The sequence below is a fragment of the Seriola dumerili genome, unplaced genomic scaffold, assembly GCF_002260705.1.
Source record: "Seriola dumerili isolate Sdu_G_001 unplaced genomic scaffold, Sdu_1.0 BDQW01000043.1, whole genome shotgun sequence".
Classification (NCBI taxonomy): domain Eukaryota; kingdom Metazoa; phylum Chordata; class Actinopteri; order Carangiformes; family Carangidae; genus Seriola; species Seriola dumerili.
Genome location: NW_019174298.1, coordinates 1,183,335 through 1,199,585, shown reverse-complemented (window position 1 = coordinate 1,199,585; position 16,251 = coordinate 1,183,335). Strand labels below are relative to the sequence as shown.

The window sequence follows — 16,251 nt, the reverse complement described above, 5'->3', positions numbered from 1 at the left end:
GTCATGATAGCGTGTGTGAGCTCCACCTGGGGCAACAGACGCAGAAAGGCGGCATACGCCCGACGCTCCATGAAGGGCTGCTGCACCAGGATCACCCTGGAAGCTGTGCAAAGGGTAAAAAAAAAACAACAAAAATGAATGGAACTGATGAAACTGAGAACTGAGTTCCAAGACTCAGACAAAGGTGCAGTATATACCAGGTGGTCATATTCTGCTGTTCCTTTTGTTTTGAAAAACACTACAGCAATGATTTACAGGCACAGCTAGAGAGCTCCCACCTGGGATGAGGTAGAGTTTGTGGGAGAAGTGAATATTCTCTCCACTGTTCATGGCCTCAGTCTTCAACAACATGTTCCTCCAAGGAACCTTCATTGGTTCACACAAAAAAACCAAAAAAACACATTAGCTTCTTGTCTGGTCCACACACCTGAAATGTGCACTGCTCATCACGAACATAATATAGTAAAGATGTGAGTGTGTAGGTATGTGTGTAAAAGAAAGAAAGAATAAACGTCTCTGTTCTGGGGAGCGATATTTGGAACTTACCTACAGAGCTCAGAATAGGAAGATGTTGGTCATGATCAGATGCTTCTTGATATGTTTTTATGCTTTTTTTCTATTGATATTTGTGCCCTGTGTGTTTTTCTGTTGTGAATATTTGTTTGGGCATTGCAAACTAGCTTTGGCTATAAATGTTGCAGTGGGTAGCGCTATACAATACAATACAACACAAAAGAACGAAAGAAAACCTAAGTACCCAGCTAACCCAACACTGACCTGCAGTCTGTTGTGCCCAAGTTGCCAGTGAAGAGCAGCCTGGGAGCTCATCCTTCCAAGAAGAAAGCAGCTGACCTCTCACCAACCAGCAAGCCAATTATCACATCACCCTGTGAACAAATAAAAAATCTCAGTTTGAAACATTTTAATCACATATCAAGGATATTAAATGTGCATTAATCAAATATGTATATTAACGATGAATCTAATGACTACATGTAATGCAAAGGTAGTAGCTTAAGGTTACCCACAGAGCATTATGCACTCTGAAGCTATACAGATCTTTTAGCCCATATTAGTCTTTTGTAAACATTTTGTATGGAGACAAACTGTTCAACAGTTGTTTTCAGCAAACAAGCTACAAGATGCCACAACAACTCTCTCCAATACAAGCTGCATCCTATTGGCTGTCAGGTTAACGTTTTAAGTGTAAAGAAAGCATTTGTCATAATATCAGTGAAGCCAACTTACATCAGTTATTCAATGGTCAACTAACACCAAATTTGTGCCACAGCAGCCTCCACAACAACACCAGCCCCAGGGGAGGAGGCTGACGTAGGCCATCAATGAAAAGAACAGGAAACCACAACAGTGGTAGGTTTCCACTGACGCTCTTACCTCTTAAGTATAACAGAACAGCAGTGCAGGCCATTTATTCTCCAATGTTCCCATTCATTAACCTTCTCTTCCAATTGTCTAAAGGGCAACAGGTTCTTTTATCTGTCTCTGCTCATCCATCCACTCTTATATATGAACTATCTCTTCTTCCAGTTGTTTAATACTAATTCTAACCTAAATGCAAAAATCACAAAGGTGTTATTATTCTTTTACTGATTGTAGTGCTCCTGTACTCCTTTACTCCTTTCCTGACATTTTTAAGGACTGCTTCATAATACAACATCAGCGTCCAAGCAACTTTGCCTTAAGTGGTCCTTTTTGAATCAAGAGCTCCATAAACACAATATACGCATGTAGGATTTAAGCCATTAGACACACATCAATTAAGGGCTGCTGGCAAATCACTCCATGAATACATATGAGTCACTGTGCTTGTGTAGGCAGGGAATAAAGTTAAGAGCAGGGCGCAGTAAACACCCAAAACCTACTGCACACAGAAAACAACAACACAGGGTCAGAGGGCAGTTGTGCATCACACTAACTCCTGTTAGTTTTCAACCTCAAACAGAACATACCACCCATTTGGAATGACAATGCACAAACAAAACAGCATGCTCCTGCTCTGCTTATCTACAAACTTTGCATATGAATTGAAATGTGTGCTACTCCCCACTATTTCTCCAATAACATTTATTTTCTGATGTCGCTGAATTAGGCACTGATTGATTGAGCACGCCCTCTGCTGGTTAATTTAGGACTTAAAAATATGGCTTTTCCCCAGTCAACCTGCTGCCTCTACAGTTTTGATGTCCAGACTTTTTCTCAAAATCATCCATGATATCTTAATCTGCGCAAATATCTTTATATAGACTGAATTTTTATGATTTATTTGTCTTAATAGGCTGACCCTCAATTTAAGAGTGTAAAAGTATACCATCTATATTTTACATGTAGTATGTACAGTACTAGTCAAAAGTTTGACATGAATGGGAAAGTGTGTCCAAACTTTTGACTGGTACTGTATGTCACCATTGTCAAAATCTGTAGGCCTACATGCTGTGAGGCATAAAGCTGTTATAAACTACATTAAAAGATTTCAACATATCCAAAAAAAAAATATTTCAGTGTATTGAGCAATATACTGAAAGTCAATAAAACACAAACGTTTAAAATTGTCTTGTTTATATATTCATATTTATTAAATACATTTTATATCTTCCAGTATAAATATACAATGTAGGGATATCAACAGAGCAAGAGGAAATAGTTTTCACTATGACCTGGTGGGTTTACCTTTCCCACTACCTTGTCCTTGGCGGTAGCCATCATACAGCTCTCTGAGGTGGAGGATGAGCTCCTCTGTGTTCTGTCCAGTGAGAGCTGACACAGGGATGATCCGCTCAATGACCTGGCTCCTGAGAGTCTCAAGCTTCTCCTGGGCCTCAGGCAGGTCCATTTTGTTGGCTATGATGGCCTGAGGGCGCTGGGACAAACCAGGCTCATACTGGTCCAGTTCATAACGCAAGTGTTGGAGCTGAGTCCAGGGCTCCGGAGTCGACAGGTCCAGAACAAAGAGGATGAAACGACAGCGCTCTATGTGACGCAGGAAAGAGATGCCCAGGCCTCGATTTAGATGGGCTCCTCGAATAATGCCTGGGATGTCAGCAACTAAAAAGAGCAAGAGTAAAAGAGGAAAATACACGTTATACTGTATGTTGTAAACATAATCCAAAGCAAGTTCCTATTAAAACTTTATTATTCTGTTGTAAAATAAGAAATAATATATTAATGGTTTGCTTAAAACCAACTACCTGCAACTTGCTCATGATCCCTGTAATTGACAATTCCTACATGTGGGTTGAGTGTTGTAAAAGGGTAAGCAGCAACAGCAGGCCTGGCATTGGAGATGGCTCTCAATAATGATGATTTTCCAGCATTAGGAAACCCTACCTGATGGGATATAGATTTTAAAAATCTGTTCATTATATTTGTGCTGTTAAAAAGCAGTAATGCAAAGGAGTTATTTCCAATTTTAAACAGCTTTTTCTCACCAGTCCAGCATGGGCCATGGTGCGTAGCTCCAGCTGAAGGACCCTCTCCTCGCCCAGCATTCCTGAGGTTGCTGTCATGGGGGCACGGTTCTCATTGGACAGAAAGAATCGATTCCCTTTTCCTCCAGCTCCTCCAAATGCAGCCAGATACTCTTGACCATGCTCAGAAAGGTCCACTATAGTTTTGCCCTCTTCCTTCACAGCGGTGCCTAATGGTACCTTTACAAATGGAAAAATAAAACAGGCGTGGTTAGGCAGTAGGTTAATGACACGAATATGACAAAAGTGTTCATAAATTACATGTTATTTATGATCAAATGCATAAACTTACACAAACATAAGTTGGGCTGCCGTTCCGGCCGTAACAGTTTTTACTGCCCCCTGATTGCCCATCCTCTCCCTTGTAAATCGGAATTATTTGTGCCAATGATTTGACAAACCGATCAGCTGAAAACGCACAAATAAAGAATATAGAAGGAAGCACATTTTGACATTATGTAGAATGGAGAGTGTGTTAACTTGGCACCTTTTTTAAAGAAATTCTTAGAGAGGAAAATTCCTTAATGTTTGTGATTCTTGACAAAACATGGACAGTAGACAGTAGGATGGCTAGTCCTTTAAATGTAATTAATACATGGTGTGTAAAGACAGGATGGCAAACACACCAATGTGAGTTCACATTCCATAGACCAGATGAAGGCCCCACTTACCCTTGATAATGACGCTTCCTCCATCACCTCCATTCCCTCCATCCGGTCCACCCCACTCTTTTCGGGGCTCACTGTGAAAGCAGCAGGCACCTTTACCGCCTGAACCAGCCACCAGCTTCACACGGCGCTGGTCTACAAAGTGACGGGTCTATGGGCAACATCAAGAAATAATTAGACAGTTGGGTGACACACATTTCAAAGCCAAGAGGTGTACTACCGATGGTGGATCAGCTGTAGATATATTTGATTTCCATTCATATAAGAATATCAAGGGTATAATTTGAGCATTTTATAAGGAGACAGATTGAGAAAATGATCCATCTATATGAAGACATTTTTCTTTATCATCGAGGCAGTGAGGTGGAAAAAATAATGAGGTAGTTCCACATTACATACATACATGCATCAAAAGCAGAGAACTGACTCCAAACCTAACTTTGAACACTGAATATGGCCCCACAATTACAAATGATGTAACGTCGTTCTTTAGTATTTATATTAATTTACTCTTTCACACTCTCTGACTATATCCCTTTTATAAATCCGTTTTAAAAAACACCAGGTTGAAGAAAACAAATAAGTTACAAGTAGCCCAAATACATACCAGCTTCTTTTCTGACAGCTCTCCCTTCTTCTGGTTTCCTCGGACTTTGGCGCACAGCGAGGAGGAGGTGCTGACATCTCTGACTCTCAGTCTCCACGCCGCTGATACTGGAGAACTACTGCGACTGAACAAGCTCAGTTCGTTTCCTCTTGGTATGTACCCTGAAAGTATGTCCGGAGAAAGCCACCGAGGGGTTTTAACTCTCGACAACGTGGCCAACATTATTCTAAGGTAACAAGTTGGTTGGCAAACTGTTTAACAATGTGACCTCGACCGTTTTTACACATCACGAGTAGAGAGCAAAACAGTATACTGTCTGAAAAATACTGTTATTAATACTGTCAATTCCGGATGGACATACATTTCTTTAAATAGAATAATAAAAGAAAACCCAATAACACGTTATATTTGCTTAGCTCTCATGTACAAATGCCACAGCTACCCCTAGCAGCTACGGAATCCGTGAAAGGACAGTTTGTATACGCGATTGTTAATTACGGTATACTTTTGGTCCTCTAGCCCCCCCTGTCCTGCAGGGAGAGTTGGGCAGCATGAAATATAAAGAAAAGAAAATATAAAGAACGTTTCAATGATTTAACCCTCCTGTTATGTTCCGGGTCAAATTGACCCATTTTAAAATTAAAAAATCTAAAAAAAATAGTTAAAAGTATTGTTTGGGTATGAAACGTCTTCTGCTTGGCTTAATAAGTGTAATCAACATGTAAAATTAAAATGGTTAATTTCGAATATTTGCAACCTGTCTGCAGAAAACATAATAAAGACAGTGCCAGGGCCCACTAGGATGGCAGTGACTAGTGTGACAGACATCAAGTCAGCTTTTGAGCTGGTCATGCCCAACTCAATACAGAAAATCATTATCGAAATGGCTAATCTAGAAGGAAGGTGTGTTTTAGGGGAGAAGCGGAAGGAGCAGGATAAAATGCATTTACATGCATATCTGGGGGTCCTCATCCTGGCTGGCGTCTATAAATCAAAGGATGAGTTAACAGCCAGTCCGTGGGATGCAGAGACAGGCAGGGCTATATTTCGTGCCACAATGTCTCCGGAGACTTTTCATATTTTCTCCAGAGTAATCTGATTTGATAATCGAGAGACAAGGGCTGTCAGATGGGAGAGAGACAAGAGACAAGCTGGCAGCTATCAGGACAGTGTAGGACAAGTGGGTAGAGCAACTTCCACTACTCTATAACCCAGGCCCTAATGTCACACTGGATGAACAGAAGAGGTGTCTCGTGTTAATTTATCAACATCACTCCATAAAAAAATTTCAAAATGTAAAATAAAATTTAAAAAAAATTAATGTCATGTAAAAGTCTTGTATTTTATATGTAGGTCTTTCCAAACTACATTAAAAAAAAGTTTTAAGATGCATTTTTTAATGAAAAACGAGTGAATTATCCTCATTGAATCATGATCTGTGAGAGGTAAAGAACACCATTACACTAAATATTGATTGAAATGGTTAGTAATGGAGTTAATGATGAGATATAAACAATGTTTATTGGGATTTTTTGGTTTCTGACACTTCTGGATAATTAAACATGCCCCGGGTCAAATTGACCCAGGAACATCATTGCTGTTCCTGAGAAACGAACATAACAGGAGGGTTAATGTTTTTGAGGTAAGACCTGAAGACCTTTTTAAATGCAGTCTCAATAAACATTATAATAACTGACCTGGGTTTAGAAAAAGTGGGACATTTATGTATTGCCTTGTTTTATGGGAACCAATTTGTATTTATCCTGAAATCGTGCCACAACACTGCCTGTCACTCGGTAGTCAGCCATCATCATTGTGGATGTGGTTGAAAGTCAAAGGGAAGGTGGATGACGTGTTCAGGGAAAGTGAACAGGCAAATGAACTGGACCTGCCGAAAAGTGCTTTTAAGCAAATATAAGTTCGCCAGCCGTTACAACATTATAAAATAAGAATGCAGAATGTCATATTTAGTTTTTGTGGAAATCGTATTTTCAGCACTAGCCAGCGTTTGCTGAAGGTGTTAGCAAAATTGGTAAGTGGGAAACCTTTGTAAGGATGTTTTCAATAATAGATACACAAAATGCAAACATACAAAAGGTGAATGTCAGTTTATTTTTATATAACAAACAGTAACAAAAGACAGCAGAAAAGATCAGGCAATGCAGTCTTACAATAGATGAGTAGATAACATTCATATTTGGACTATACACAGCAAGCTTAACTTCCTCTTGCTCACTGTCTCTCTTTCGCTCTCCCTGGCATACCTGCAAACATACATACACAAACACACACACACACACACGCGCACACGCACGCACGCACGCACGCGCACAAACAAACAAGGCGTACCACTCACATCAGTGATTACACACTACAGAGAACTGGAAAAGAATTGCCATACATGTTCAGGTCACAGTAAAATGAAACACTGACACAGATTCATTGTAGTATAGAGAAGCCTGTCACTGATTGTCACTGTTGAGTGGTACATAGTTATTTAGCTGTTTGACAGCCAGATATCTCCCATTCCTGATTAACCCTGCAACATGACTGCAACTATTGTGTTAAGTTACCCCTCTGAGGTAAGTTGAGTTACAACAGGATATACTGCAAAGCTGAACCCTCACAGTCACACTGATAATCCTTATTACTGATCAAACTGTAAGAAACAGTGATAAATGAAATGACCAGAGGTGTGTCTGACCTATTATAGATAGATAGATAGATAGATAGATAGATAGATAGATAGATAGATAGATAGATAGATAGATAATGAACTAACAAATAAATATGTAAAAATAAGGCAAGTGTGCTTGTATACCAATTAAAAACAAACCTTCTATACCCTTTGTCTTATTTTTAACATTATTTCATTCATCTAATACAATACAGATAGTTGATAATAAAATCTGCACTGAAAAAAATGAAGTAGTACACTTTATGTTTGTGACGAAAGACTTCGAATAATCTGTTCATGTCACATAAATACATAAAATAATTTTCTTAAATATGATATGTCAGCTGAAACCCACAACATAACATTTGATAACATAAGACAAACCAGCCATAGTCTTTGCCATCATTATATGTCAAGAAACTACAAATAATGACATAAAATGTAAGTTCACCATAAGAACCAACCTCAACATGACTGACTGAGTGTATTGCACTTATTGAAGTAGAGGTGCAGGACACGATACTGTTCTGTTCCTGTGTTACTTTGGCTTTTTGAGGATCATTTGTAAAAAAAAAAAAAAACAGCCTGAATTGCACTACAATATGAAATATCAAACAATACATATACTGTCACTGCAAAATAAAGTGCAGACAAAGTGGCAATGTCTTTTTATGTAGAAACCTCACTGAATGGCATCAGAGCAGTGTAACTCCTCTTGGCTCTGCACAATAACTATGCTGTATGTCTGTGCGGAGCAATGCCACTGAAAATATAGTGTCAAAAATACTACCACAATGTATGATTATCATGGACAATGATAAACACTTTTAAATCCTGATCAGTCAGCTATCTATTGTGTAGACATATGTAGAGAGTGAAAACACATAATGTTAGACCACACAGCAACACATCACAGTTTGACTAACACAGACAAACCTCCCTGATCAAGTCAGGTTTAAGGACCAACATTTTCACCTTCATAAAATGAATTTCTATTATTGTGAGATATAACAGTGTCTCTACTAGCAATTAAAGCAAAAGCTGGACCTTGTCTATTAGATAAATATCAAGGAGCATTTCCCTCAAGGCCAATTTGCTTTTTATAGCCCTGGTCTCACAAACCACAGACATTCTCTGTGCACCAAAAAATAAGGAAGAATAAAAAAGAGGCTTGTAAAGTAAAGTAAACAATAAAAGCAGGGGATAGGACAAAGACAAGAGAAAGGCAAAGACAGAAAAAGATCAGGATATAGGCAGGTTGCTGAGGCTTTACTGCTCCTTTTTCAGTACGTTATTTAATCCATATGGAAGGTTTACATCAACTGCCTTGATTCTACAAGCACCTTGACTGTTCGCAGGGTGACCAGTAGCACTTCATCTATCAGGTACAATTTTTTTTTTAAAAAAGCATCACATCTGACTTTTTTTTTCTCAGCAAAAATGATGATTAATGATTTATGAAAGGATGATAAATCAAATGCAGCCAGATCTTCTAATCCACAGCTGAGCCCAGCACATCTCATTTTCTTCCAACAGGAGAACGATGTGGTACTTTATTGCTGATAATTTCCATACTGACCCTGCAATGTGAAAAGATTTACACCGAGAGGTTGGACTGGAGCCCATAGACTGTGTACCATACCTTTTTGTAAAGTGTAATGTGTGCTAGTGTACACTTGGACTTTTTGAACCTATTTACACAAATTATATACATATTTCCATGAATATTTTAAAGGCATTAGTCAGGTACCTGTTCATAGGCATAGGGCCTCTGCGTCTGTGCTCCAGGGCCTACCTGGGAGGAGCGGTAGGAGCCATACTGTTGGCTTTGACCCTGTTGATACTGAGAATACTGGGATGATCCACCCTGGCCAGGTCCTGTGGTAGAGAGGTTTCACTTAATATATTTGTTCATTGTGTTATGCGTATGTTTGTGTGAATGCATACAGTACTGTAGGTTAGGGATTGTTCTAACCATATCCCTGTGGCTGCCCTGTGTAGCCTTGTTGAGAGGAGTACTGCTGCTGGCTGAAGGGCTGCTGCTGGCCAGAGCTCTGCTGATACTGGGCCTGCTGTTGACTGTACTGAGAGTTACCTGGAGGCATACATGCACAGATGGATCTGTCAGCTATTACGTCTGTGAGTTAGGAAACTATACCTAAAACACATGGTTTGATACTGCAAAGTGAATAACTGTTACCTCCTTCATAATAATGCTGTGAAGATTCGTCAAAGGACCTGTCGTAGCCTTGCTCACCATATGAGGACTGTTGATAAGAGTACTCCCCATGACCTGTGGAGAACACGATTCAACACATGCAAAAACTCCTCTCCAAAAGGCGAAACAGACTTAGATACAGCAGAGAAATTATTATTCATAGTTTGAAGCTGAAACATTCATAATACATGTGGAACAGCAAAATTACAAGCACAAACACTTTCAAGGCTTCTCACTTCAACATTATGCACAAAGCACAAAGAAACACCCTGGAAGAGGTTTGCGCTCTCTCCTCAACACACTGCTATAGCACTCTCTGAAATCTGAAATTTCGGCACACCAAAGGGGACAGTATGGACACAGACACAGTGGGAGGAAGGAGAATTGAGACCAATGTTAGTCTTTTGCAATTTCTTTCAATACTTTTCATCTCCCACACTTAGGTAAAAAGACAGTGACTGGGCAGAAGAGCTGAAGCTTCAGCACTCCAGTAAATATGGCTCAGGCCTGTGGGATAGTGCTAAAAGGAAATGGCATGACCTGTAATGGGGATTTGTGTGTTTGAGAGCTGTGTGTATAAAGTTTATGGACGTGCATGATTACCATCAGGGTAATACTGCTGGTTTATGGGCTCGCTGGAGCTCTGAGTGTGTCCATACTGCTCTCCGTAGAACTCGTCTTGTCCCATGTACTGCTGTGCAGATCCTGCAAGACAGGCGACACCACGATTGGTTAAACAGTTGGAGACTAATGGGGCTGCGCCAGAACACTTGGGCGATTTAGGCAGTCTGAAGGGGTGTGTGAGCATACGTGTATATTAAGAATAATAAAAGACAGAGAGTAAAGACTATAACAGACAGTGTTATAGACAACCTTCATGGAAGTCATCTTTAAGCTGTGAGGCAAAAAGAAAGAAAAAAAAACATTTGATAAAGTGAATTAATATTAGATGTTTATAATTATAATTGGATAATGTAGCATTTTAGTGGTGATGATTTTCCAAGGGGGAGAAATAATATGAAGAAAGCTATTTCAGGCCAACTCAAATTTTAGAAACACTATTTAAAGTGGAGCAATTCCAACAAATACACGAGATGTAATTTTGAAGAGAAAATGAGGATTACAGAAAGCCAGTTATCAGGGAGAATCTGATCTCTGCTTGATGGTGGTGTGCAGAAACTCCAGATTCCACTCCTTCCCTTTCCCTTTCAGTTTTATCGAACATTATCTACAGGACCAACAGAACAAAAACTCTCTGGAAGATGCATCGAAGAACCGTGAACAGTCTAATCTTCTTTTCAAACCACAATAGACCCAAAAGTTTCCAAATACAGAAATGAGCTCTAGCATGGAGAACATTTTCATCTTCACTTCTGCGAACAATTTCAAAACAATCTCATTGCAACATATCACATATTTCCCAGTATGAAAAAGGACATCCAGATGATAGAGGAGCCCTAGCAACAGCCCCACAGCCAATCAAGGAGTCGCTGGGCGAGTCACCCGGCTTAACTATGGACACAACAATTCCATAACGCTGTTCTATCTGGAAATACTTCACCCAGTCATGCAAGGATAATAGTGTACCAGGTTGAATGAGGACTTACAACCATGGCCTGTTGCCCTGGAAACAGTATCCCATCCTTTTTATATATCAGAGTTACTGGGTGCCTAGTCTTCAAAAGACATAACAGACAGGGTGGAACTATTATTAGGCACATGCTGACACAGCACAAGTTAAGTGATTTACAGAGACAGGAACCTAATGTGACTGGAGTGATACATCTCCAGTCTGCCTCTTAAAGTTGCAGGAAGGCAACCCGGATTCATTTGCATATTTTAAATATCACTCTCACTTTATGATCATTAGTTAATACTATGGTGCCATGAAAGTACTTATCAGGGGCTTCCACAGCAAACTTAGCAGCTCTAACAATCTGGAAACTTAAGAGACTGGCATCAAGAACCACACTTGGAACACTTGGAAACTGGTAGACAGTCCAAGCAGTCCCCCACACACACACACACACACACACACACACACACACACACACACACACGCACGCATGCACACACTCACACATCCATCTATGCACTTTAGCACTCAAACACACCACAAACAAACTCACTGAGCTCACTGCTAAACCAAAGTAGCATGGAGAAGTCTTACCACCTACCTTGCTGTGAAGAGCGGTAGGACCCAATGGGCCTCTGAGACATCATACTGTTTCCTTGACTGCCCTGACCCATCATGCCCATGGCCTGCTGTCCCTGATAGTGTTGGCCCCCAGCCTGGGCTGAGGAGTAGTGCGGAGTGGCAGATTGTTGGTGCATCATGGAGACTAGGGAGGAGGTGGGATTATGGAGGGAGAGATCTCATACATTAATATACACAGATAAACTCTAGGCATGCATCAGTATCAGCATTCAGCAGCATAAGAAATGTACATAATCAAACTGACAAATAAACAAATGTAAAGGGAGGTCCATAGCGATAAGGGCACACGAAAAAGCCAAAACGGGTCCACAGCAGTCAGGGGTCTCATAAAGAAAAATCTATTTGACAAGACTCTTTCAAGATGCCGCTCTGAAGTATAAATGCAAACAAAGCCAGTGAAGTCATTGCATAAACAGAGGTACAGTAAATACGAACAGACATCCAGGGAGAGAAGGGCTGCATCTCAGGGTCAGGGGTCAGAGATTAGGAGAGGTAAAGCCTGCAGCAGAAGAAAGAATGGAGGAGGCAGGACCCCCCTCTGATGAACTGAATGTGTCTGGTTATTCGCACAGTTACACTGGACAAGGAGGGAATTTACATATCGATGAATGCAGATATGCATGTAAGTAAATTCTTTTAAGCAAGATCAAGGCGGAGATTGTCAGGAACACATTCAGAGATATTTCAGAAATCATCCAACTGTTTTACCATGTGGTTTCTACCTTACCCTGAACACTTGAAAGGCATTATACCCAAGTAACAAAGTAAAAAACATATTAGGCATCTTGCACCGAGTATGGTTTTGGAGTGTTAATTCCATAACCCTGAAAGTATTCCTTTCCAAAAAAATTCAGATTTCTGTTTCACCGGGCTCTTCTGGCTCACCTTGGTTGGACTGCATGTTGAGGTTGCTGCGGGAGGAGGAGGAGGAAGAGGAGGATGTGGAGGAAGAGGAAGAGCCATAACCAGGACCAGGGCCCTGGATCATGCTGCCCTGGGAGGAAGGTGCAGCATGGCTGTAGCCGGAGGCTGAGGCTGAGCTACCGTAGCTGCTGGCTGGCAGGCTGAGGGATGTGGAGGGAATAGCCGACTGCACCTGAACAGACTGCTGCTGCATGGGGGCATGGCTGGGGCCTGACGACACACACGCACAGTCAGAGCAGCCAGCACACATTCCCATGTGCTACCATGTCATGTTAATCATGGACCCACATTCAGTTCATCTCTACAGGAAGCTTGCGTGGTTATACAAGGATAGAGTCATGAGTGATAATGATGTGTGTATAAATGGATCAGGAAAATAAATTAAAAAAACAAAAGTTGCTATAGCTGCAAACAAATGTGGACTATGGGACTATTAGCTGAGCATAAGAGCACAGACACTTGCAGGCAATAAGACAGAAAAGAGAGGCACTGTGACAGACAGGACATGGTATCATATCTGCAGACAAACATGCAGCAAAGTCACAATCAGACAAGCACTCAAGACAGAGGACAGACGACAAAATGGAGCTGTACCAAGTCTGGGTTTGTGCAGTAAATTATGTTCACATGGACCAGAGTTCTCTGGTGATCTATAAAATGCACATTTTTGATGCACTCTCACCATTGTTCATTTGGCTCTGCATCATCGATGTGGGGGGCAATCCAGGTGCCATGGTGTCACTGAGGTTGCTTGGAGCATGTCCTCCACTCTGACCCATCCCTCCAGAGCCCATTGACATATTGGGAGTGGGAGGCTAAAAGGTGAGACGCAGAAGATTTCTTTTCAGACTATACATGATCTATATTTGCTGCTGATCCCCGTACTTCATATTGACATAATCTCATATGGTGCACTGATTGAAATAAAAGACAACATTTTGATATAGTTTGATCAGTGGAAAATTACATGCAGAACGGAAAGCAAATTTTTGTGCCATACAAACGTATCCTCTTTTGGTACTCAAAAACACCCCCGACAGAAAGGGTTGAAGATGATGGAATTGGTTGGATGGCAGGAGCAGAATGATGGGAAATCTACTACATTTTCCTGAAACCTCAAGAGGGACTCACCGCAGGAAGTAGTGACTGCATGTTCTGATTTGAATCTGCTATTGTGGCCAAGTAAACAAGATTTCTGTGCAGGATCTGCTGATACCTGTCAAAAAAGGGGGAAATTAAACACAGCTTTACTTTATCACAATTGCTTTGATATAACATGTACAAGGCATTGGTCAGGAAGAAAAAAAAAGACTTACTGTGTGCATTCGGCTGTCTTCCCTTTGCTTTGGTAATCCATTATACATTGTATTAAATGATGATTTTCATCCAACATCTTTGGGAGACAACAGAACAATCTCATTTCACAGGATCTCAAATCACAGTGCATGGTAAATTATGCACAATAATATGTCCCATTAAGACATTATGTTGTCCTGGATTCTCAGAACTTCAAGCCTGGAACCTTTTTTTTCTGGGTCAGTTTTATCTTGTTTTTTTTCTTCTTCTTCTTTCTTTTATTCTGGAGCCAAATGAAGCAGCACAGCTTCTCAGTTTATTTAGGACATCGCTGGAAAGTCCCTGTTTTAAAGATGAGTAGTGCGTTTAACATTCGTATAAACGGTTCAGTCAAGGATAAAAGCAGCAGCAGATAACTGTCCTGCTGCTCAGTTTCCCTCCATCCTACACCACCCTGTCCTTTTCAGTGTCTATATAGCCTATATGTGTTGTTTTTCTTTTTTGCAACAAAGCGGCTGTCCACAACAACCATTCAAACCTAATGGGACACTGTCTGCCAAGGAACCGGCACCTCTAACTAATAAAACCCAGAGAAGGTGTTGTGCTTTAAAATTCGTGGAAACAAGTCAGAAAATCTAAAGCTGATCTGTTTCACATACAAAAAAAAGCAACATTCATTGTTAGTCGGGAAAAAGAAACGAGAAGAAGAGCATCACAAGGACACAGGGACTCTGCCAGTGTTGCGCGTGTAACAGCGGTCGCCTACATCACCGCCATGGCTTTGTTTGGTTCGCACCTTCAACTGACTGTACCGTTACAATACCAGTTGCCATTTCTTCTGATATTCACCACAGGCTACTTTCCCTGCACTAGCGGCGGACCGCACACTCCCATCCAGACTAGAATATTTAATAACAAACGCAGCGACGCATCAAGATTTTTTTTTACCTTTTGAATCGTTTGCTGTGTCACCTCCCCTTTACTCCTGGGGCGCGCCGATGAAAATGCCACAGACATTTTGTCATATGTGAAATAAAAAGCGCTTCTTTTATTCTAATATTTATTATCTTGAGCGCTGCCCTCTATTTGGTTCCATAGTTTCTCCATTACTAGGAAATAGGGGTATTGACAAAGCCAGCGCGCTGTCGCCAAGGAAGCCAAATTAGAAAACACTGGATATCTCTGAGCGTGATTAAACATGCGATTTTGCTGAATGTATTATTTATAGTTTGCATGCAAATGACGACACGTATAATAAACTCTTACATGATAGGGGAAAATCCCTCTCCCTCATCTTTTGGTACAGCCCAGGCAGTGAGTAGCCTACCACTTTCCCTCACTGTAGACGAGGTATCCTTTGATTCATGAAAGCCAATCAGTCCACGTTGTACACGCTGCTGAGTGCCCCAAAACCCCCAGGAGCAATTGAGAAGTGTGATTGCAAAAGTTGTTTTAGGCAAACTGAGAAAAACTCCACATTATGATACCACAGTCTCCTGCTCACATATGTGAGCATACCACCATGCACCTGACACGCATATAGACCAGCTCCATGGTTAGGCTATTGTTAAAATCAGGGATGGCTGCAGTCTTCATAAATCAAGCGACCCATCTAAGACTTTTGTTGCCTTAGAATTTGACACCGCCCCCCATAAATATGCTGAAGAATAAAAACACTAGTTCCATATTAAAAATACAAGGAAGCAGTCTCCCTGTTAACACACCGACACTAGGATGTGTGATCACCTATGTGTGAGTTGGATGGTTCCACCCAAGGTTTCCATATATTTTGATCACTCTAACACATGTCAAAGACTATATAAGAACACAATACAATGTGTGGTAGCGACAGAGAACATGAGTCAAGTGCATGAGCAATTTCCAGTTTATTTCCATTATTCTCACTTGTTGCTTCAATATGATAGAATAAAGCAATGCACAAGATTTAACATTTAAATACATTTTAGTTCATTAGTTTACAACATTTGTTAATTAAATATAAATACAAATTATGATACTCCCAAGCTGCACAGCCAAATACTGAACATGAAACAAACATTAGGAGTGAAATTTCTCAAGTAGAAGACACCAAACTTCAATATTCACTGCCATCTAATAGAAAAAAAGAATAATACTCTTCAGGCAAATATCCCAAGGA

General features: G+C 40.6%; 2 protein-coding genes across 2 annotated transcripts; both read right to left on the bottom strand.

Moving 5' to 3' along the window:
* Window positions 1–2,577: 2,577 nt before the first annotated feature.
* On the bottom strand, window positions 2,578–5,203 carry mtg2 (mitochondrial ribosome associated GTPase 2). Its single transcript, XM_022739275.1, has 6 exons — window positions 4,761–5,203; window positions 4,157–4,304; window positions 3,778–3,893; window positions 3,447–3,665; window positions 3,207–3,345; window positions 2,578–3,063 (listed from the first exon to the last, which is right to left on the bottom strand). Exons 1-6 carry the CDS (start codon window positions 4,980–4,982, stop codon window positions 2,669–2,671), a joined length of 1,239 nt encoding a protein of 412 aa, XP_022594996.1. The 5' UTR covers window positions 4,983–5,203; the 3' UTR covers window positions 2,578–2,668.
* Window positions 5,204–8,518: 3,315 nt separating this feature from the next.
* On the bottom strand, window positions 8,519–15,110 carry ss18l1 (SS18L1, nBAF chromatin remodeling complex subunit). The gene is made up of 11 exons (XM_022739278.1): window positions 15,042–15,110; window positions 14,114–14,190; window positions 13,929–14,013; window positions 13,480–13,612; window positions 12,759–13,007; window positions 11,833–11,997; window positions 10,259–10,360; window positions 9,638–9,730; window positions 9,413–9,532; window positions 9,188–9,315; window positions 8,519–9,017 (listed from the first exon to the last, which is right to left on the bottom strand). Exons 1-11 carry the CDS (start codon window positions 15,108–15,110, stop codon window positions 8,991–8,993), a joined length of 1,248 nt encoding a protein of 415 aa, XP_022594999.1. The 3' UTR covers window positions 8,519–8,990.
* Between the last annotated feature and the right edge of the window lie 1,141 nt (window positions 15,111–16,251).